This window comes from Diabrotica undecimpunctata, chromosome 9, assembly GCF_040954645.1.
Source record: "Diabrotica undecimpunctata isolate CICGRU chromosome 9, icDiaUnde3, whole genome shotgun sequence".
Classification (NCBI taxonomy): domain Eukaryota; kingdom Metazoa; phylum Arthropoda; class Insecta; order Coleoptera; family Chrysomelidae; genus Diabrotica; species Diabrotica undecimpunctata.
The window spans coordinates 767,033-789,459 of record NC_092811.1 but is presented as its reverse complement, the minus strand read 5'-3'; the positions used below and the strand labels follow the sequence as shown (position 1 = coordinate 789,459).

The 22,427-nt window shown below is 32.9% G+C and overlaps 4 protein-coding genes across 5 annotated transcripts in view; 3 read left to right on the top strand and 1 right to left on the bottom strand.

The window, feature by feature from the left end:
- The window catches only part of LOC140449359 (guanine nucleotide exchange factor for Rab-3A-like), a 72,760-nt gene extending 67,918 nt beyond the window's left edge, over positions 1-4,842 (top strand). Inside the window, exons 6-9 of the mRNA XM_072542502.1 lie at positions 739-953; positions 1,408-1,507; positions 1,581-1,647; positions 4,184-4,842. Coding sequence (XP_072398603.1) covers positions 739-953; positions 1,408-1,507; positions 1,581-1,647; positions 4,184-4,260 — 459 coding nt within the window. The 3' untranslated portion in view covers positions 4,261-4,842. The remainder of the gene's footprint in view (positions 1-738; positions 954-1,407; positions 1,508-1,580; positions 1,648-4,183) is intronic.
- A 957-nt stretch (positions 4,843-5,799) lies between these two features.
- Positions 5,800-6,399, bottom strand: UQCR-Q (Ubiquinol-cytochrome c reductase ubiquinone-binding protein). Its single transcript, XM_072543512.1, has 3 exons — positions 6,360-6,399; positions 6,025-6,185; positions 5,800-5,961 (listed from the first exon to the last, which is right to left on the bottom strand). The coding sequence occupies exons 2-3, from the start codon at positions 6,176-6,178 to the stop codon at positions 5,867-5,869; spliced, it is 249 nt and encodes an 82-aa protein (XP_072399613.1). The 5' UTR covers positions 6,179-6,185; positions 6,360-6,399; the 3' UTR covers positions 5,800-5,866.
- Positions 6,400-6,521: 122 nt separating this feature from the next.
- PolG1 (DNA polymerase gamma, catalytic subunit tam) lies at positions 6,522-15,529 on the top strand. The gene is given in 7 exon segments (XM_072542500.1): positions 6,522-7,255; positions 7,374-7,715; positions 8,119-8,392; positions 9,417-9,569; positions 9,572-9,943; positions 9,946-10,446; positions 14,074-15,529. Coding segments are annotated over 7 exon segments (3,411 nt in total). The 5' UTR covers positions 6,522-6,670; the 3' UTR covers positions 15,258-15,529.
- Positions 15,530-17,154: 1,625 nt separating this feature from the next.
- LOC140449355 (RNA-binding protein 1-like) lies at positions 17,155-21,381 on the top strand. 2 transcript variants are annotated; one of them, XR_011951784.1, is made up of 5 exons: positions 17,155-17,312; positions 17,403-17,618; positions 17,883-17,978; positions 18,257-20,056; positions 21,119-21,381. XR_011951784.1 is itself a non-coding variant. In XM_072542499.1 (4 exons), exons 2-4 carry the CDS (start codon positions 17,410-17,412, stop codon positions 21,207-21,209), a joined length of 396 nt encoding a protein of 131 aa, XP_072398600.1. In that variant the 5' UTR covers positions 17,155-17,312; positions 17,403-17,409; the 3' UTR covers positions 21,210-21,381. The 2 variants fall into 2 exon arrangements, 1 of the variants encoding a protein (XP_072398600.1); XM_072542499.1 differs by lacking the exon at positions 18,257-20,056.
- The last annotated feature ends 1,046 nt before the right edge of the window (positions 21,382-22,427 follow it).

Sequence of the window (22,427 nt, the reverse complement as noted above, 5' to 3'; positions counted from 1 at the left end):
TGGATTACGGAAGATGTAAATCCGAAATCAGAAATTCGCTCAAGAATAGAGCAATCAAGAGCAGCCTTTTTGAAGATGAGGAAATTTCTGAGTAACCAAAGACTCAATCTGCAAATCCGATATCGGATGGTAAAATGTTATATCCACTCTATTCTTCTTTATGGTGTCGAATCCTGGACTGTTGACTTAATGAGAAAACTGGAAGCTTTTGAGATGTGGCTTTTTAGGAGAACTTTGAAGATACCATGGAACGATCATAATACGAACGAAATGGTGTTGCACAGAATGGGAAGAGACAGAGAACTTTTGACCACCATTAAAAGGCAAAAGACAGCATATTTGGGGCATATACTTAGAAATGATAAGTACGAGTTGTTGCAGCTGATTATGAAGGGTAAAACTGAGGGAAAAAGGGGTACTGGTAGACGACAAATATCCTGGCTGAAAAACATTCGCGACTGGACCGGGTTAAACACACAGACGCTCTTAAGAAAAGCAGAAGATAGAGACGAATTTGCAATGGTTATAGCCAACCTTCATTAGTTGAGACGGCACTTGAAGAAGAAGACAGGCGCCATCTGAGAATAAAAACAAAACTTTCTAAGTGTTCGAAACCAAAATTCAGATTACTAAAAAATAACTATAAATAGTACATTAAATAAATCCAAATTCACCTTATTACTACATAATATACTGTTACTTTTTATATTATTTTGTGACGTTTACGTAATGGCGCAGGTCGACCCAGTGATTCACAAAGAATTCCTCGCATGGCGACAGAAACCAGTTCTGGAGAAACGTGACCCGTTCATTCAGCGAATTTACGAGGAAGACATTGGTTTATGCTTAAACTTCAACAATAAAGAACTGTCGCATCGTGTTGTGCATGCTGTGGAATCTGGTACCATTCTCGTCGAGGCCGTAGGCGACAAGTCCAAAGCGATGTTTCCGAAGTAAGTATTTTGACATTCCCGAGAAATTTCATCGATATTTTAGTAACATTTTAATACTAATGATTAATGTATCCTTTAAATTACTCGTATAAGAAAACAAAGTATTCTTTGATTAGCTGAGATTGTTAAACATTTAGAGGAATTTCTTACAAAATACTACAATATTAACTGTTTTAAGAATGTTAAAGAATAAGTCAGTTCCTTTTTGTTTGTCGTAAAGATATTTTTTCTTATGTCAGCCCGTTTTCGTTTCAATCCAATCTAATTTCTTTATGTAGTTTTAATAAATGAAAAGAAAAGTTTCTCCGTATTCGATAAATTTTTAATACCAAAACAACAATGAACAATTCATCATCATTTTCTCAAGGCAGTAATCGTTATTTTATTATTAAATTTATTGATATATAAGTCGTACAAACACAAACTAAATGAATTAACATTTTTATATTTCCAGAAAATGTGCCTTGCTGGAAGTTCCAAGGTTATGTTTTTATCGAATGAGTATCGGAGAAACGGACGACTGGTACAACATATCGCAAATTTGTCGGAATAGGGTAAGGCGCCTAATCTCTTTAAATATTTAACAACAAAGGTTATCAACTCTGTTTTTTGTTTTTATAAATATAGATAATTGCAGTCTGTGATTTTTTAAACTACCTCAAGTACATCGAAGGAGGATTGGTGAAAAGTTCCGGTAAGTTTTAGAGTTATTTAGTTTTGTTTGTAGAAAGTTATTTTGAGACATAATAGTCAATTAGTTTTGCTCAAAAATGATGTTAATCAATACAATGTTTCCGTTTACCAAAAAGTTTGGTGCTTTTTCTAATACTTTCCGTTAATTTCACTTATTTCTCGATTGAGTAAGGGACCATAACAAATTACTTCGGTTAGTTTGTGCCAGTAGCCAAGATCTTTACTTGCTGTCTATTCTTGTCTTGATTATTAGCAGCCTTATGAAGAACCCTCTTGCAGCTATAGTGAAATTCATACTGAGAGTGCACTACGGTGAATATATGGATGCGCATTAGCCGGATTTCACGCCGTGTACTTGGCAGTACAAACAGGTCCAACTAGTGGTTACGTACAGAACCGTACAAAGATTAAAATTAAGTTAAGGAGTTAAGTTAGGAGTTAGCATTCAACTTTCCTACAGTTTGGATATAGAAAACTCTTTGGAATAGGGACTTATGTTCCCTTTAGGTATATAACAAGTCCATCCTCACATTGCAAGATAATTTAACAATTTTAAGTATGGTTTAATCCATACTCATACTGCGGGGAGATGCATTTTATCCAAACCGGTCCTGTGCGACGCTCTTGAATGAGCAATCAACAGCTGATGAAGGCCGACAACCCTTTGCGTTTATTTGTCATTAGAAAAGCATTGCCCCTATCTTAGCCGTACTTTATTCTCAGTGTGAATTTCACTATAGTTTGTAGTCGATTTCGGGATCTCCTTCTCTAAGGGTTTCATATTAAACTTGACTAGAGAATGGAGTAAAGTCCCTCCGTTTGTAGCCAAGTCCTTTAGTTGCTATATATTCTTGTCTCGATTATTGACCGTCTTGTAAGGAATCTTCCTGAAGATAGTTCGTAGTCAGTTCCGGGAGCTCTTTATCTAAGGGTTTGAGTTTAAACTTAGAAATCCTTCCTAAGAGCCCATAAAATCATATGTTATCTTTTCTCAGTGGAATAAAGTTCAGTCAGTTAATGGTTGGTTAATTTCATTGATTTCTCAGATGAGTACAAGAAAAGGACAAAATTAATCCATTAGTTCGTGTCAGAAACCAACCCCTTCACTTTTTATCTTCTGTTGCCTTGACTGCTGGTTTCCCTGATCATATGTTATCTTTTCTCAATGGAATAAAGTTTTCTTAATACTCTTGTCTGGACTCATTCCTCCTCACTTTCCCTCCTTTTATTAGCATCTTCTTCCAGATAGTTTGTGGTCAGTCTCAGGAGCTCTAACTCCAATGATTTTAACCTAGCCTTGACTGGAAATCCTCTGAAAAGAACAAAATTCACCCATTAGATCGTGTGAGAAACTAATGCCTTTACTTTTTGTCTTCTGTTGCCTTAACTGTTGGTTTCAGTGTTAAGAATGGTTCTCAGGATAGTGCGTGGTCTCTCAGGAACTGTTACTAAAACGATTTTAGCCTGGACTTCATTGGAAATTCATTTCAGCTCATGTCAGAATGTATGTCCCACACACTCTGCCCTTTTAGGCGAAGAATCGGCTTGACCCGGTTCATGATTCATTAATTTCGTTTATTTCTCGAAAAAATAAAGGTTTTCTAACAAAATTCACCAACTAGTTCGTGTCAGAAACCAACGCCTTGTTAAGAATCTTCCTCCAGATAATTCTTGGTCGGCGTTGGGAGCTGTTACTATGACTATTTAAGGCTGGATTTGATTGGAATCTTCCTCTCCTTGGAAGGATGGTCTCCTTTCTAAGAATATCTCTCTAGGGAGTCCCGAATCTCTGTTTATGAAGCAATTTCAGCCTGGGATCGATTGAAGATCTTCTTCTAGTGAATGACAAATGTATGGTCCATATTGTAGTCGGATTCTGATCACACTCCTTTTGACTATTAGTTAATTGCATTTATTTCTCGGTGTAGCAAAGGATGACAAAAAAATTCCTTCATTAAAACACTCCTGGCTGTTTGTATCTTGACTCCTGACCTCCTTATCAAGATTTTTCTATCTGGTAGTCCCTAGTTGTTCCCGAGATGTACTTTTCAAACGGTTTCAGCCCAAGTATCGACTAATTGGCCGTCGATGAATCAAATTTCCATGAGTTTTTTGCGAGCTATATTGAAACGCACTCCAATATTTCCAACTTCGGTCCTCCCAGTCTACTGAGTCTTTATGTCTTTCAAACTCGTAAAAAAATGTTTTGTACTGCAAAGACACATCATCAGTAAAGTAAATTCGTTCTATTCATAATTTTCCCCATCATTCTGTCGGTTAGTGTCCGATAAATTGACCGATCTATCAAGAAAATGACGCATATTGGCCTACTCATCTAACTTAGTCAACAAACTAAATCTAATTTCGTTGGAGAATATATAGCAACATCTCGGTATGAATCCGATTAAACTCGTTATCTCTAACGGCATCCTCAAGCCAAATTACCTTAATGACATAAACCCTAATTGGTTCATTTATCCAATTGACACACGTAATAAGTTGCCTTACGGTATATGCATTTGCCCTCTCTGTTTCAGCTCACGACGTCTACTGGGAAATCGTCAGGTTACGTAAAAATATGTGCCTCGCAAGACTGGGTTTGGTTCTCTCGTGAAATACTTAGGAATACTCACAAAACGTGCCAAAATGATTTTTTTTATGTATAAACTGTTATGGATCTGTTGATGTTAAACCAAAGATTATGTTTTTAGTTGATACAAAGCGGTTGTTATACACGTAAAGTGCAGAATGGGATAAAAACGGAGGGGAATATGATACCGTACCTTTATCTCAATCACGTTCAAAGAATGTCACAAACTTACCTAAACATTATATAAATACACTGAGCAACGTTTTTCAACAAGAAAAACCAGGACAATCGATCTGGAAGTATGTGAAATTGTATTAGGGGCAAATTGCTCTAATAAACTCGGCTCAGAAGTGGCATTTTGTTTACTAAAACAGTTGGAGCTGGCCTCCGACTGTCTTTTATAGAACTAAAACTAATTTATCGACGAAAAACGTTCGACTATTGAAATATATAACGTCGTTTTGAAATTCTGCACAACAGTAACAGCCACTTTGCTAGACAATTTTATTATATATATTTTTTTCAAGTTAAAATTGTATATTTGTAGTTTAAAAAAAATACTTTGTGTGCTATATTGTAAAATAAAAGATACATTTTTGTGTTCGATTATTTTTGTAACTTTCATCCTCATTAAATGTGCATTGAGAAAGACTATGTGTACATTTTATAGTCCAAATTTAATTACAAGAAGAGGAAAATCTAAAAGAAATAATAAATACGCCTTTCATGGGCCTTAAATATTCTATCAAATAAATTAAATTTGACTAAAAATAGAACATCTAATGATCAAAAGAAGAATAAGAGAAGCAAAATCTAGAAACGATTCACTTTTGTGGAATCATGAAAAATTTACCTTAAATTAAGTACCTTATTAGATGACTAGGTCAGTTTTAAACATACCTTTACAGATATATTCTGCTAAAGGATCAGTCAAAATACATTCAAACATTAATAAAAATATTAACCTCTATTTTTCAATTCCACAAATACCTAAATAAATTCATTTCATAAATGTAAATTTGTATTTACATTCACTTCTATATACCAAAACAATATTACAATTTTAAACTTAAATTCGGACTAATGCAATCTAGAACTACGTAGTTAAAGAATTGATCTGAATTAATTAATATACAAATTTTATTATTTTAAAAATTACGTGTTGCTGGTTGCATCTGTTTTGACAGTCCAAATTTTGGCGCATGCCTACCTATTAGTCTAGATACCTACTGGTCATAAATATATTTTAGGTACTGTAATACTGGTTGCATAATTAACAGGCAATTACATATAATAGGCGTAGATTATTAATAAAAAAGACGTTAAAAAACAAATTATCATATAATTTATTTGGATAACTAATAAGGAAATATTTTATGAACTAATGGTATATTTACAAATAGGATTAAACCCCTTAGCACTGTACTATGCCCTTAGTCAATGAAGATTCTGTTCCTAACTTCACACTATTCGATCAATACCTGTCAAAGATTTTATAAAATTCTTTGTATTGTATTCTTTTTTTGTAATATGGATTTTTAGATTAATAAAATAAAAAAACTGTTGGATTTTAGTAGTTTTTATTTATTACTTTTAACACTTAACCTACAATTGAAGACTATCACTTTATTCACTTATCATTTTCATAATCAGCTGGATTTTTCAACATCAATCTATGATGTTCCTTTTCGACTTGATCGTACACTATATATCCAATTCCAAGTGCTGGAAAGAAAGAAACACTGTCAAATGCACAAAATACATTAAGTTTTACATCCTTATACTTACGGGGAACAACGTAGACGATCTGGTCCAGTATTCTTCTGATGGTGTTTGGAACTCCATGCGATATCAAACCAGTAAAAGCTTTTTGTTCAAAGTGGGAGATTTTGTAGGTGATAATACCTCGCAGTTTGTACAATTGACCGAAACCGTGACCCATTGTTACCCTAAAAAATAAAAGTTTATTATGTAACTATGACAATTTGAGGTTACTCGGAAAATCTGGAAGATTTACTTTGATACATGTAAATAACACTGAGACAATCACGCGTAGCAAACAACTACAACGTTACAAATATTCATATCAAATAAAATAAATTATAAATTTGCGAAAGACTTACCTTTTTACCTATAATCTACTGTAGACAAGACAACAGACAACTGAAACTGACAAAAATCTTCACTTACACTGAAGTGAAGGTAGCTTTAAAGAAACGTCATAAATATAGAAACAACAAGAAGAAATTGTCTAGAACATAGCCCAAAAAAAGAATAAGAAGAAGAAGAAGTATTATAACCTAATTTTTGTGTTTAAAAATAATTTCAAATTTATATTTTTGAATTAAAAATACTAACTACTACTTTGTGGCATGATTGCTACCTGTAATAAAAGAAACACACCAAGAGCATTTAAAAGGACGAAGTATAAAATATGTTGTCGTTAAATAATCATAGACATTACTTATCTCCTAAAAGATTTCCAACTGTAATTCAAAAATTAACATATAGAGAGTTTCTACCTAGCTCGAAGAAAAAAATTTTCATGCCCAATCCGCAAAAACCAAAGTTTGTTATTCAGGATCTTCCAAAGTCAAAGCCTCATTCAGAAAAGGTGTATGGTCCTCGTATAAATAAACTAAATATACAAATGTTATCCAAAACTATTTACGATCAAGTATTTATAGAGGGCTTTAAGGATGCGAGCGATCCACAAATTATTAAAAAATGTCAGCAGGATCTGGTATCGAGAGAAATGACTACAAACGCAGAGGACTTTCAAAAAGATGTTGATTATAAAATTCCGCCTTTGGAAGGAAAAAACATAGCAGACCATTTCAAGATTATTGGAGAGGATCAAGCTAAACCATACAGGGATCTTACATTACTGTTGTTAGAATACTGTCCACTTCCACCTGATTCCTGGTTAATGCAACCTGGTTGGACCAGATATGTGCCTGAATGTGAACCGCAGGCGGTAGCTTTTCCTTTGGAAGAGGCGTTTGTCTTTGATGTTGAGGTATGACATATTTTTCTTAGAAATTTTTAAATTTACAAACAATTTGACAGTTTTATGAATTTAAATAAGCTCTTTTTGTATTGAACATCTAGAATATTATGTTGTCATTGATTTCCAGGTGTGTATGATGGCTGGAAAAGCACCAACTCTAGCAACTGCAGTAAGTAACAAAGCATGGTATGGTTGGGTCAATCCCTGTGTGCTAGATGGTATTACAAGGCCAGTAACCTCCCACCAGTACTCAATTAATTCTCTCTTACCTTTAGAAAGTGAATCTCAAGAAACTGGCTTGAAATTATCAGAACATCAAATGAAACCCAAGGTTGTAATTGGTCACAATGTTTCCTTTGATCGTGCAAGAATAAAGGAACAATATTGGGTTAGTAAAACTGGTACAAGGTTCATTGATACAATGAGTCTTCATATTTGTGTAGGAGGCTTGACTAGTTATCAAAGAACAGTAAGTATATGTAAATCATATTTTGCTTTTGCATTTTATAACGCTCCTGCAAGTGTCCTTTAAAAGAAACCTAACTTCTTCTGGAAATAGCTGTTTCCAGGAAAGGTTATTCTATCAGAATTTTTTCTGTTCCCATTTCTAATGTATATTATTAAGTATATTTAGCAATATGAATAAGTTTTAAAACCTCTACCATATCACTGACAGTTCAATGTAATTAGTAACAATAATACAAAGAAGAAAAAGTGCACAGTAATGGGAAAACTTTAGAACTGTGGAAAAAAATTTGAAATACAAAATGAGAGAATAACCAAATGTATATGTTTCTGTACAGGTTCACATGATTGAATTTTGATAATTATTAAACTACATAATATAATTTTACAATTGATTGTATTTTTAGGTAATGAAGTCTCAAAAATTCCATGATGAAGATGAATCTTGGAAGAACACTAGCTCTTTGAACAATTTAGTGGATGTATATAAATTGTACTGTGGTAAAAATCTCAAAAAAGATTCAAGAGATATATTTGTAGATGGAACTATGAAGGATGTCCGTGACAATTTCCAGACAGTCATGGAATATTGTTCAAAAGATGTCATGGCTACATATGAAATACTGAAACATTTGTTTCCTATGTTTTTGGAGAGATTTCCGCATCCTGTCACTCTAGCAGGTAATTTTTTAAATATTATTTAGTTATAAACATGTTTGATGTGAAAATTCTTAAGGAAGAATTAAATTATAGTATTAACTAAAATAAAAATAATCGAATTGAAAAGTTAAAGAAATTTGAATACCAATTAAACAAAGCTTCAATGGTTTGATGCTTTTTGACACTTTTTTATTGTATTTGACATTTTTGGGCATTTTTCGTTGTTTTTGATGCATTTTCGACACATTTGACATTTTTCGCCTCTTCTATTATTAACGACAGTTTTTCGTACTTATTGACACTTTTTGGTCGTTTTAGGCGCTTTTACGACTCTTTTAGTCACAATGGAGGCTTTTTAGTTGATTTCACAACAGTTTTTCTACAAACTTTTTCAAGTTTTTGATGATTTTTCAAAGCTTTTTATTGATTTTTCAACGCTTTTATAATTCATCATTGTTTCGTCACTTTGTAAGCTTTTTGAGCCTTTTTCATCACTTTTCTTGTTTTTTTTTTGTGCTTTTATGTCGCTTTCTGCTGTGCTTTTTGTCGTTTTTGATTCTATTTAGCCACTTTGGATGCTTTTCAAAGCTTTTTGGCTGCTTTTTCAATCCTTCTACAACACTTACCAAGCTCTAAGTTGGATTCTACTGTGCTTTTCTTCGTTTTGGTACTATTTAGTCACTTTGGTTTCTTTTCAAAGCTTTTTTATATAGGTTTAATGGTTTTTCTAAGATTTTGACGGGTTTTGGTTGAGATTTACACTATTTCGTCGTTTTTTACGGTACTTTGTCGCCTTTTAAATAGCCTTACAACGGTTTTCGTACTTTTTTCCGTGCTTTTCGTCAGTTTTCAGCGATTTTTCTACGTTTTTAGCCCATTTAATCTCTTTTGGCTATTTGTGGTCAATTCGGACTATTTTTAACGCTTCTTCTACGCTTTTATTTGCTTTCTACTATTTTTCGTCACTTTTTAATCTTCTTTACCTTTTACTACGCTTTGGGGAATTTTTTCTCTATTGATACTTTTTTACTGATTTTATTTTTAGGTATGCTGGAGCTGAGTATCGCATATCTTCCAGTAAACTCGAACTGGTCAAGATATATCGAAGACTCCGAACAAGCCTACGAAGACCTCGAAAACGAAGGCAAAATTTTGCTAGCTAACAGAGCGAATCAAGCCTGTCAGTTGTTACATAACGAAAGTATAAGGAAGATTTATGGCTGTGGGATCAAGATTGGAGCATCAAAGAGATCAAGATGAAAGCTTCTAAACCGCCAAGGAAAAAGGATGTGGAGCAATCACAGCCGGTAAAAGTGAAAAGACATAAAGTCATTGACGATGAAGAGGAAGATCCTCTGGAGGCTAAGTTTCAAAAGTTGTGGACCACAAAGGAGAATTTGCCGGCAGTTAAAAGCGTTTTGCTGGGGTATCCGAGTTGGTACCGGAAATTGTGCAAAAAGCCTGATTCGTCGTCTCATTGGGTTCCCGGACCGAATTTGATAAGTACGTCGATGCAAATCACACCGAAACTTTTGTGTCTAACTTGGGAGGGCTACCCGTTACACTATTTGAGAGACAAGGCTGGGGTTTCCTAATACCCTTCACAGACAATACAGATATCACCAGAAAACTTCCTCTGAAGCAATTATTAGAGAAATGTCCGTTATTAATAAGCAAAGACGGCGATAACGCCGCTTTAGCAATGGCGAACTTGTGCCAACAAGTCCAGGACAATCTATCGAAAAAAGAATACTACAGCAGGCTAAAGAAAGACAAAACCGAAGGCGTATACAAAGGCACCGGCATATGGTGCAGCACCGAAGTGGAAGATTGCTGCTGGTTCTTCAAGCTACCACACAAAGACGGCCCCTCTTATAACGTCGGAAATCCGCTCGCCAAAGACTTTCTAAACAAATTTTCCGAAAACGTTCTAGTGGGTGACACCGAAAGTGCAGAACAAGTGCTCGAAATAGCGAAGAAGCTGTCGTATTGGCGAAACAACAGGAACAGGATACTGGACCAGATGGTGGTTTGGTTGGCGGAGGAAAATTTGCCGAAATACCTGCGTGCTAAAGGTGAGTTATCTACCAATTATTTTATTTAGTCTTTATTTATTTAATTTATATATATTCTTTCACTAATAAGATTCATTTATTACAATTTATTACAAGTTTTTCCGACCTAAAACCGTACAAGCATCAATTGATTATCTCGGCTAACCAAATCTAAATTCGTTTATTATTTGTATATTTTCTCTGAACCGGTTCTGATTTTCGATTTCTCCAAATTATTTCGTAACGTCAGCCTGTTTACTCTTAAACAGGTACCTGCTGTTACCTCTAGAACCTTTGACTAGACTATTTATATCCAGTTTGAAGGACCAAATTTTAAAGCCAACGCGATTTTGTTCACTTTTTTAACGATTTTATAAAGCTTTTTGTGCGCTTTTTAGTCGCTTTTTATAAAGTTCTGGTGCCTCTAGACGCTTTTTACCATGTTTGGTAAGTTGGTAATCATGCTTGTATATCGCTGTTTATTCTGTTTACGTCGTTGTTGATACTATTTAGTCACTGTGGACGCTTTTTAATGCCTTTTTTTTTTATACTTTTAACAGTTTTTCTATGCTTATTTTAAACGTTTGGACAATCTTTACAATATTTTGTGGCTGATTAAGGTCTTCTGCCTCTTTTTCGACACTTTTACGTCGCTCTTTGTATGTTTCATTACTCTCCCAGTTTTAGTCGTTTTAATTCTATTTAGTCACTTTCTACGCTTTTCAATGCCCTATTTTTACTTTTTAATGTTTTTCTATACTTCTTCCAATCCTTTTGTCAATTTTTAGTAATTTTTTTACACTATTTGGGATTGACTTAAGTATTTTGTCTATTTTTAACTGCTTTCACATCGCTATTTATTCATTTTGCGTCGTTGTTGATAGTATTTAGTCACTTTGGATGCTATTCAATGCCGTTTTTCTATTTTAAACACTTTCTATACTTCTTCCAAGCTTTGCGTCAATTTTTAGTAATTTTTTTACAATATTTGAGCCGATTTAAAGTATTTTTCCCTTTTTCAACCCCTTTACATTGCTCTTTATAGGTTTTACTCTGATTTACGTCGTTTTTGATACTATTTAGTCACTATTAGCATTTTTTAATGCATTTTCTATACTTTCAACAGTTTTTCAATGCCTATTCTAAGCTATTGAACAATGTTTAGACTATTTTGTCTCTGATTACGGTTTCTTTTTCGACGCTTTTACGTCGCTCTTTATTTGTCTCGCCCAATTTTACGTCGATTTTAATTCTATTTAGTCACTGTCTACACCTTTCAATGCCTTATTTTTACTTTCAATATTTTCCTATACTTCTTCCAAGCGTTTCGTCAATTTTTAGTAATTTTTTACACTATTTGGCGTTGACTAAAGTATTTTGTTTATTTTTAACCGCTTTTACATCGCTATTTATACGTTTTACGTTTTTGTTGATACTATTTAGTCACTTTGGATGCTTTTCAATGCCATTTATCTGCTTTCAACGCTTTTTTATGATTCTTACAAACTTCTTCACAATTTTTAGTCATTGTTTACACTATTTGTCGCAGTTTTAAAGTATTTTGTTTTATTTCCAACGCTTTTATATCGCTCTTTATACGTTTTACTCTTATTTACGTCGTTGTTGATACTATTTAGTCACTTGGAACGCTTTTCAGTGTCTTTTCTCTACTTTCAACGCTGTTTCTATGACTCTCTTAAGCTTTTCGTCGATTTTTATACTATTTGGCGCTGACTAAGGTATTTTGTCTCATTTGTAAAGCTTTTAAAATGCTTTTTTCTACTCACTGAAAGCTTTTTTCGCTATTGACGCTTTTTCGTCGTTTTTGATACTTTTTGTCTCTTTAGGCGTTTTTTGGTCGCTTTTTATAATGTTTTGGTGCTTTTGATCGCTTTTTACCAAAGTTTCGTAACTTAGTATACGGTTTTGTTAAATTTTTAATGCTTTTACATCGCTCTCTGTATGTCTTACACTGTTTACTTCGTTGTTAATACTATTTAGTATTTTTGCACTCTTTTCAGTGCCTTTTCTCTACTTTTAACGCTTTTTCTATGCTTCTAATAAGTTTTTCGTCGAATTTTACACTATTTGGCGCTGACCAAGTTACTTTGTCTCTTTTTCAACGCTTTTACATCGCTGTTTATACGGTTTACCATGTTTTACATCGTTGTTGATACTATTTAGTTACTTTAGATGCTTTTCGTTGTTCTTTGTATTCTTTCAACGCTTGTTCTATACCTTTCGTTATTTTTTACACTATTTGGGCATTGATTACGGTGTTTTGTCTCTTTTGCGACGCTTTTCTATACACTTGGTGCCAGTTTTCAGTATGTCGCATTTGACACATTTCGTCTTTTCAAGCACTTTTTGTAAAGTTCTAGTGCTTTTGTCGCTCTTTACCAAAATTTTCGTACCTTAGTACAGATTTTTATTATTTTTTCAATATTTTTACATCGCCCTTTGCATGTCTTATCTTGTTTACGTCGTTGTTAATACTATTTAGTCACTTCGGACGATTTTAAATGCCGTTTCTATATTTTAAAGTCTTTTTCTACGCTTCTTCTAGGCTTTTTGACGATTTTTGATCTATTTTCACGCTAATCGCGGCTTTTTGTCCCTTTTTTTCAACTTGTACAATGCTTGTTATACACACACAACGCTTTTTTTCGCTATTCACAGTTTTTTGTCACTTTTAACACATTTTCGTATCTAGGGCACTTCTATGCAGCTTTTAAGTCTTTTTTCTAAGCTTCTGGAGCTTTCAGTAATTTTTTACCATTTTCGTATTTTATTACGCTTTTTTGTTACTTTTTCACAGATTTTACGTCGCTATTTTTAATTTTAAGCTGTTTTGATATCTTATGCTAGTTTTGGTCAATTCAAATCAAAATTTTGATACTATTTAGTCACTTCGTACACTTTTCAATGTCATTTCTATACTTTTAAGCTTTTTATAAGCATTTTCGTCGATTTTTACACTATTTTGTCTATTATACGACGCTTTTATACGCATCCATCGTCTTTTTCACTACTGACTTTTTTGTGTTTTTATAACTGTTTTGTCATTTTGGTTCTTCTTGATCGATTTTTTGAAATACTATTTCCAAAATTTTGATAATTTTGATCGCTTTTTATCATTTTCGTAGCTTATCATGATTTTGTTTGCTTTTTAAATGCTTTTACATCGCTTGTCTACCATTTATAATATTTTTTATCTAATTATACATTTTTCTTTGCTTATTGCGCAATTTCGTCGCTTTTTATGCCTTTTGTTGCCATATATTTCTAATGGGTCGGATTTATCGACCACGTGACCTTCTCGTTGGTCATTTAGGTCACGTGGTCGATAAATGTGGCAAATTATAACGAGATGCAGGTGAAGGGACTGCTTTGCTTCAGTTTTTTTCTGTCGTACTGGGGAAACGCGATTGCATTGCAACAGTTAGTCTATTTGTATTATATGTTGTCTATTTATATGTCAGAAATTCGTAGCTGTATTAAAAAGTACTGAGAAATTCGCAACCCTGTCTCACTCCTTTTAACGTTTAAAATTTTTATTTCTACCGATGTATTTGCATCAATTCTAACGATACAACTAAATTTTTAGGTTATGATAGGTTAAGTAAAAGACAAATGTTTATTTTTTAGGTTATACTTTCGGAACTATCCTGCCCCAAGTGGTGGTAAGCGGAACGTTGACGCGAAGAGCGGTAGAACCGACATGGATGACCGCTTCGAACGCTCAGTCCGACCGAATCGGGTCTGAACTGCGAGCTATGGTCCAAGCTCCTCCCGGTTATAACATCGTGGGAGCCGATGTGGATTCGCAAGAACTGTGGATAGCGTCTATTATAGGGGATGCTAATTACGCCAAGACGCACGGAGCGACGCCGTTTGGTTGGATGACTCTGAGCGGCAGCAAATCGTCCGGTACCGACATGCACAGCGTGACCGCCAAAGCTGTGGGCATCAGCAGGGATCATGCTAAAGTTATAAACTACGCTAGGATATACGGTGCGGGACAGAGCTTCGCGGAACGGTTGCTGAAGCAGTTTAACCCTACCATGTCCGAAGCTGAAGCTAGAAGTAAAGCGCAGAAGATGTTTGCGTTGACCAAAGGGAAGAAGATTTATTATTTGAGGAAAGAACACGTTTTGGAATTTGTGGATAAGCCTTACACGAAGTGGCAAGCGTTCGAAATCGCTAAAGCTTGTGGAAAGACCGTAGATGCAATGTTTCTTAAATCCAAATGGACTGGAGGTACGGAATCGGCCATGTTCAACAGACTGGAAGAAATCGCTAATAGCGATCGACCAGAGACTCCATTTTTGCACGGTCGATTGAGCAGAGCGTTGGAACCGAAAACCAAATCGGAAGATCAATATCTACCGACACGTGTGAACTGGGTCGTCCAAAGCGGAGCGGCCGATTTTTTGCACCTCATGTTGGTATGCATGAGGTGGATAATGGGAGACAACATAAGATTTTGTTTAAGTTTTCACGACGAGGTGCGCTATTTGGTTCCGGAAGAAAATAGATACCAAGCTGCGCTGGCTCTGCATACTACTAATCTTCTAACCAGAGCTTTTTGTGCCTACCAACTCGGAGTACACGACTTACCTCAATCGGTTGCGTTTTTCTCTTCCGTTGAGGTAGACAAAGTGTTGCGAAAAGAGTCCAAACAAGATTGCGTAACGCCGTCAAACCCACACGGTTTGAGTAAAGGATACGGCATTCCGAACGGCGAAGCTCTAAACATTTATGAAGCCATAGATAGAGCTGGTGGTCGCTTTAAGTGTTGGTATGGTAGTAGGTTCCAAGATAAAAGGTAACATCTAACTTTTTGCTACCCCAATATGATGAATGTGTGCCCTACAAGTGCCTAAATAATCAAAGAAAATTCCAATAATAAAATACCATACCAAATTCTGGCACTGCAATTGGAGAAAATCTTAATTTTTTAATGGTTAGAAGTAGATATTTTTTATTTGTATATAAAACGCTGTGATACTTTTTGTTAAATACATAAATTACATAAAAGTTGGTTTAATTCACTAAAAGAACAAATATTCCTAGACGGAGCACTACTAAAGTTGTTAAAAATCTTATAAGGTAAGCAAAAGTGATATATTATAAATGGTTCAGGATTATATTGTTGATTGCATAACTAGTAGTAAAAATTATGTTTAATATTATTTTATTCCCTTCTACAACTAATAAATAATAGTCCATAAATACAGATTTTTGCATGAATTGGCGTTTTTCAATTTTCTCTGATGGGAAAGTTTCTCCTTTTCCATTTGTATATTTAGATACATGTACGTGCTAATTATTTGCATATCTATGTACTTCCATAAACTAATAATATATAATTTCAAATGCGGATTAATACAGTCTGGAAAAAAATAATATTAAATATTTTCAAAATGCAAAAATTGTTGTAAAGTGAATTTTTGAAATTTTGGTATTTTGTAAATTTTAGTGAATGCGCAATCCCATTCTACATACCTACTGGTCATAATTACTAGGAGTCCTATAGTATATACAAATAATATTTTACGAGTAAATTCTTAATCAAAAATGAAGTCAAAGAACATATTAGCTTAATAAATAATCAGATTATGAGTAAACTAATTTACGGTCGTTATACAGTATAATGTTTACTAAAAAATGGGATTAAATAAAATATTTTTCACATGCCTCCGCCCATGAGCAGGTTATGTTTCTAGCTTCAGACCAAATGTAATGTCAAAAGTAAAATATAAATTATAGATATTTTTCAAATACGATTTACACGATAAATAAAACATTATAGATAAAATAGGAATTTAGATGGATACGGATAGATGTCTATTCGTCATATTACTTTTATTTAAATTTTAAAATTTGTGTCAAGATGAAATTTGTCCAAGGTCTCTTTGCATAGCAAGAATCTGTTAATTAACCATCGATGTTTAAAAACACTTCTGGGAGGATTTTGTAATGGTGAATTAAATATTTCTTTAACTATTAGTATATTTTTCCTAAGGGTGTATAAATTCTAATCGATAACTTAATTTTCTCAGTAATTTCTTAGAATTTTCAAATCCAAACTGCTGCTGTAATTTAAATTTATGTTTTCATTTATTCTACTTGTATGCTTTTCCTATTCTTTTTGTTCTGTTTTTTCACCTCTAGTATATATAAAATAATTCAACAAATATCCCCAGAAAAGTCACTCTAAAGTTGCTAAAAAGCATATAAGTTAAATAAACGTGGAATATAGTACACAATAATCTTGAAATCGCAATTATTTATTAGTTTTGTTCCTACTCCACGTCATATTCTATAACTAAAAAATGTTTTTCAATTGAAAAGTTAAATTATAGTTCTGAAAAATATTCAAATTTTGACACTAGTTGTGGGTTGCATAAGTAGTAGTAGACATAATTTGATGACGTTTAATACTAACACTATATATTTTTTATTAAGGTTTAAAATCTGTAAAATTATAAAATTAGATATCAGGTTATAATATTTTTATAATTTTTCTAAATACAACTAAATTTTATTATTAAAATGTATAAGATGTGCCTTAATTCATTTAAAATCAGTGTATATATTTTTTAAAAAGGTATAATTAAAAAATATTCATGATTTCTATATGTTTAACGTAAGAAACATTGTTAAAAACTGTTTTTTTGCTTGTTTAATATTTTTTTAATAATTTTTTTTATTTATCAAGTTTTTAAGGTGGGGATTCAAATGTTTGACAATTTTGACATGATGCGTCATATCGACATTATCGACCATTTTGTCATTTTACAATTTTTGTCGCGTGTTTAGCTTTGTATTTTATTCGGCGTTAAGCTTTATAGTTTTACTTTTACCAAAATATCCCGAAACAGGTGAGTTTCTGCTATCTTTACGTCTTTTTAACATCGTATTTTGACTAATATAGGTATGAAAACATTACATCTCGACCGCTTTCGTTTTAGGTCAAACATGTCCAGACATAGAGAATGGGAACTTTCTTGTAAAGTTTATGTAGGCAATCTTGGTTCGTCGGCTAGCAAACACGAAATCGAAGCCGCATTTGGCAAATATGGACCGTTGAGAAATGTTTGGGTAGCACGAAGTCCTCCGGGATTTGCATTTGTGGAGTTCGAAGATACTAGAGACGCGGAAGATGCGGTTCGAGGTTTGGATGGAACGTAAGTCAACTCTTCTCTTCAGTTACTAAACAATACTTTAATTGAACAAGGTACGTGTATATCACAAAAAATCGATAAATAATTCCAAAGAATATGAAAATTTAGGTAAAATTTCGTAAAATTTAAACAAATGTCGATTTATTAGTGTTGTAGGATTTTCGGGAACAAAATTCTAAACAGTTTTATGTGTTAGTTATCATTTATACAATATTATTTTTGACTTTTTGTAAGTCATTTTATGCTTATATGTCTATATTTTACCAGGCGTTGTTGTGGCACCAGAGTAAGAGTAGAGATGTCAAATGGACGTTCTAGACGAGGAGGTGGTGGTGGAAGAAGAGGACCTTCCCGATATTCAAGGTGATTTTTTTTATTGAAAGAAATACATATACGTAATCTCACAGTAAGTCTCAAGTGGATTTATAATAATTTCGAGATCAATATGTAGTCTACCATGTCAAAAGAGATGGAAAATGACAATATTTAAATAGATATGTGTACTGTGAGGCTTATTTGTGAGATAAATGTTCAATTTGTGTAAATATTATCCAATATATTGGACAGAAAAGTATATTTATACAAGTTGATAATATAGAATATTACAATAGCTATAAAGTGGTTTCGCGCTCATATTGCAGGCCTTCAGCTGCTCCCCTCTCTCCAAACAAGGACCAATGGTCCCTTACACATCTCTTCACCTCACATCGACTAAACATCTACCCACCCTGACCTATGGAGCTGATAAAATTGTCATCAATCTACTGAAAAATTATTTTTCTCCAATAACAAACAATTCAACTGGATGTTCAACTAAATATGATACAGAAGTTGGCATTCGGCACCAAACCACTTCAGCATCATTAAATTTCTTCTCGGCACAACACTATTTGGGAATGCACACAGGAAACTACGCTCCTGCAAAATTTGTTAACAATATATTGATTATCTACCAGAAAATCACCAGCACTTAGTAATATTTTAGATTCTTTTACATGTTACCGTATATTTACACAAGTTTTAAGGCAAATAATTCAGCAATCAGTTAGGACAATAATAATGCATAAAAAGACAAAAATAATAACTTTATTTTAGTGTTTTGGCTTTTGAATAGAGAAAAATATCAAGTTGTCACAGATTTGACTTCTAAAACTAGACAAACAATCTGAATTTAGCTGATAATGTCAATTTAGGACACCAAGAAGTTTGTTATTCTTACCCCCGGCGTCCCCCTAAAAATCACCCTCTTATAAAAAAGTATTACCTAGTTACAATAAAAAGATAAGTATTATCACAATTAAGTACACTCTAAGGTACCAGTAACTCTTTTCTACAAAAAATGTTTATATATTTATTGAGAAACATATTAAGTACATTTATATTCAGGTTGTTTACCAAAGATAAGTATCTATTCAGTGGGCTATTAGCACCATAGGTTGTTCTACAAAATGGAACATTAAAAGTACTTAGATGACACAAACCATGGTAATATGTTACTGAGACCAATCTGACTCACAAGAGAGGCACAATAAATTCTACCATTTATTAATTTAAAAATCAAAGTTAAACCTTAGAGATCCCTCCTCTCACTTAAAGCAGGCAAGCTCACAGACCTCTCCATGATAATGTCATGGTCTATCATTCTAATCCCCCTTTGAAAGGTGTAGGAATTTATGCTGAACTCTCTCTAAGGAATCAGAATGTATCTGAAAATAAAGAGACCATATGGCTGAACAGTACTCCAATTGGCCAAAGAACAATAGACCATTCTTGTGGCTACAATGGAGAAAAAACTAGAATTTCTAGTAATAAAGCCCAGCATCTTTGACGCCCTAATTTATATAGAATTAATATGATCCTCAAAAGTTAATTTCTCTTTGAAAATTACACCCAGATCTGTTACTGTAGATGTGTATTTTAGTAGCCGGTTATGAATAAAATAGCTTTACTCAAACCTAGTAGTTTTGCTAGAGAAACTTATAAAATTGCATTTGTTAATATTCTAATATAGCTTATTTTTTGGCACCACTCTCACCAACGATTTAAAGTCCTCCTGAAGCAGTTCCTGGTCTGAACTACTTTCAACAGATCTCCAAAATTTGACATCATCAGCAAAATTCAGCTTGTTCTTATGATTTGTATAGGTTCAGTGGCATTTTCATCTCTGACTACTGGAGTATATTGTTTATTCAACTTTTAAATTGGTAGGTTTATAAAAGAACAGAAATAATTGTTTGTTTCAAATATACAAAAATTAGTTGATGTTTTAACTTGTCTATAAGTATATTTTTTACTAAGATGCTAAATAAAAAATGATTTACCTGGTGGCTGGTTTAATATCATCAATGAAATCAAGCTGCACAACTGCATCCCTCAACCAAAATGTGAGAGGTTTCCAACTCATTCAACTATCCCCACAACAGGGAAACATTGCTGATAATGTAAGAAAAATAGATTTTTCCCATTGTTACGTATTTTTTACATATAAGTAACTGTTCATAACACTTATTAACAGTTTATTTATTACTAAGATTATTATTTTATTGTTACTAAGATTAGTAATTTTTAAGGTCAAAGATGTGTTTTAAAGATATGTAACAATGAATTTAGTAGTAAGTGTCGGATCCATACCAGAAATACCTAAAATGTTATTTTTACATATTTTTTCTGTTTTCTCCTCCCTTTATTAGCGAATTTCCAGTGATTCTAGTAGGTATTCTACATGTATCGTGTTCAGAAACATGCTATGTTGTGTGGCTTCAAATTTTTCTCTCTTTGTGAGTACTTAAATGTGTTCTTTGTTTTTTAGAGTATGACAGATTGAGTGTAGATGTTTGCAGGTTTTTTTGGTATTACAAGATTCTGAACTTTTTAATGTTCTATTTTATATTCAGTTTTATCAATGTATGTTTCATTTTTGAGGAATATAAAATCAGGAAGTATGTATTTTCTCAGTGATTAACTTCGAATGAGACAAAAATTTCTTGTTCTCAACTATTTGAAATGAATGACAATTCCTAGGTGTCAAATCTATGAAATGGGACTAATTAGGATATATCTACATACAGTTGTGTTTTCTGATATACAAAATTAGTCATTTTTTTATTATTTTGGTATTAAAAACTTGTTATAATGTTGGCTCTTTATTAATTTATCATTTTTCAGTTAATTAACCAAGATAATGGTCATGTTGACCAACTATTTTTGATTTTGTTCTGTTCTATACACCTCTTACTGCATTAACTAATTTTTAGCGGCTGTGTGTGACGTTTTTGTCATGTTTTTTTTTCTTAATTCATTCATCTATGATTCTAAGTTTAATATAATATCTAGATTACATTTTTAAAGATTTTTTAGTTTGTGGAGAAAGATTTTGGTATGTTTGGTATAAATATTGCTAGTTTGTGTTAACACTTCCACCTTTTTCCCTTAATTAATGTTACATACGAGATCTTGCAACTATTTATATTGATTTTAACAAATGTTTATGTATATTTTTTAAGGTCTAGATCCCCGAGACGTTCCAGAAGTCCGAGATCTCGTTCTCGCAGCCGAGATTCCAGAGGACGATCAGATTCAAGAGACAGACGTTAAATTTTAAGATTTATCATTTAATATATTAAGTTGAAGAAGGAAAGATTTTCTGGATGATAAGTATAATCTTGATATTTTACAGTTTTTACAATGATTTTTATTTCTAAGTTTGTATTTTGTCTATATTAGTCTCGTATTTTGACTTCGTAATCAAATAAAGAAATTAGTGTAATTTTTTTATTTTTATACTCTTATTATCCCATCCTTTATTAAAATCATTCTTAAAAGAGCTCTGGAACATAAAAAAAGATTTAATTTGGAGGTCACATCTAATAGGTCTGATCATATACCTAAATGACTTTGAAATTTGAAGACAAATGTATTATGCTGATAAAAAATTGATCCAAAAAGGAAATAAACCTACACTTTTGTGAAAATGTTGACTAAACAAATAAGCACTTATTCATGCATTTATTTTGCTTGAAAGCTTTGGAGTATGTGATTTTTGGATTAAACTTAGAACAAAATCGTCAAGAAGCTATATATCCTCAAATCATTCACGAGAACGAAAAATTGGGAAGAGACATAAAATGAAAAGAATATGATAGAAGAAACTCAGATAAAAAATTTACCAGAAACTGGATTCACAAGAGAGCTCATACTTCGCTAAGTGTAGTGGGATTCCTAAAAGAAGCTTTTGTGTTGAGCAAAACCTTACTTGTAAATGTGTACTAAGGTAGGTTATACTCCATACAACTAGCTGTCTTCTGGGTTGCATATTTACAATAGTTTTCTAATTGATTTAAAAACTAAGAAGTTGACTAAACCAAAAATTGACAGCACATGACGTCATTTCCTGAGTTTAATCAAATTCAAGGTTAGTAAATAGTCTTTTAATAACCTTGAATCAAATCCATATCTAATATTTGTCTTTATAAATTAAAGTTTGATCAAATTCACCTTGAAATATAAAGATTCCCGATTTTTAGAGGATTTAATCAAATTCAAGAAGTGACGTCATATGCTGTCAATTTTTTGGTTTGATCAAACTAGTTTGACCGTCTCACACGGTCACGGACAATATTTTAATCTTGGAAAAGGAAAGAGAGATTTTAATGCAGAAATAAAACACGCCTAAATGTACGCACCACTTTATACGGCTGAATTATCACACTTAATAAAATTTAATTTTATTAATGCAAAAGTGAAAATTTTTGCAAGCAAATTGGCAAATCCAGACAAAACTTACGACATTAATACAACAGCATTTAGTTGGAC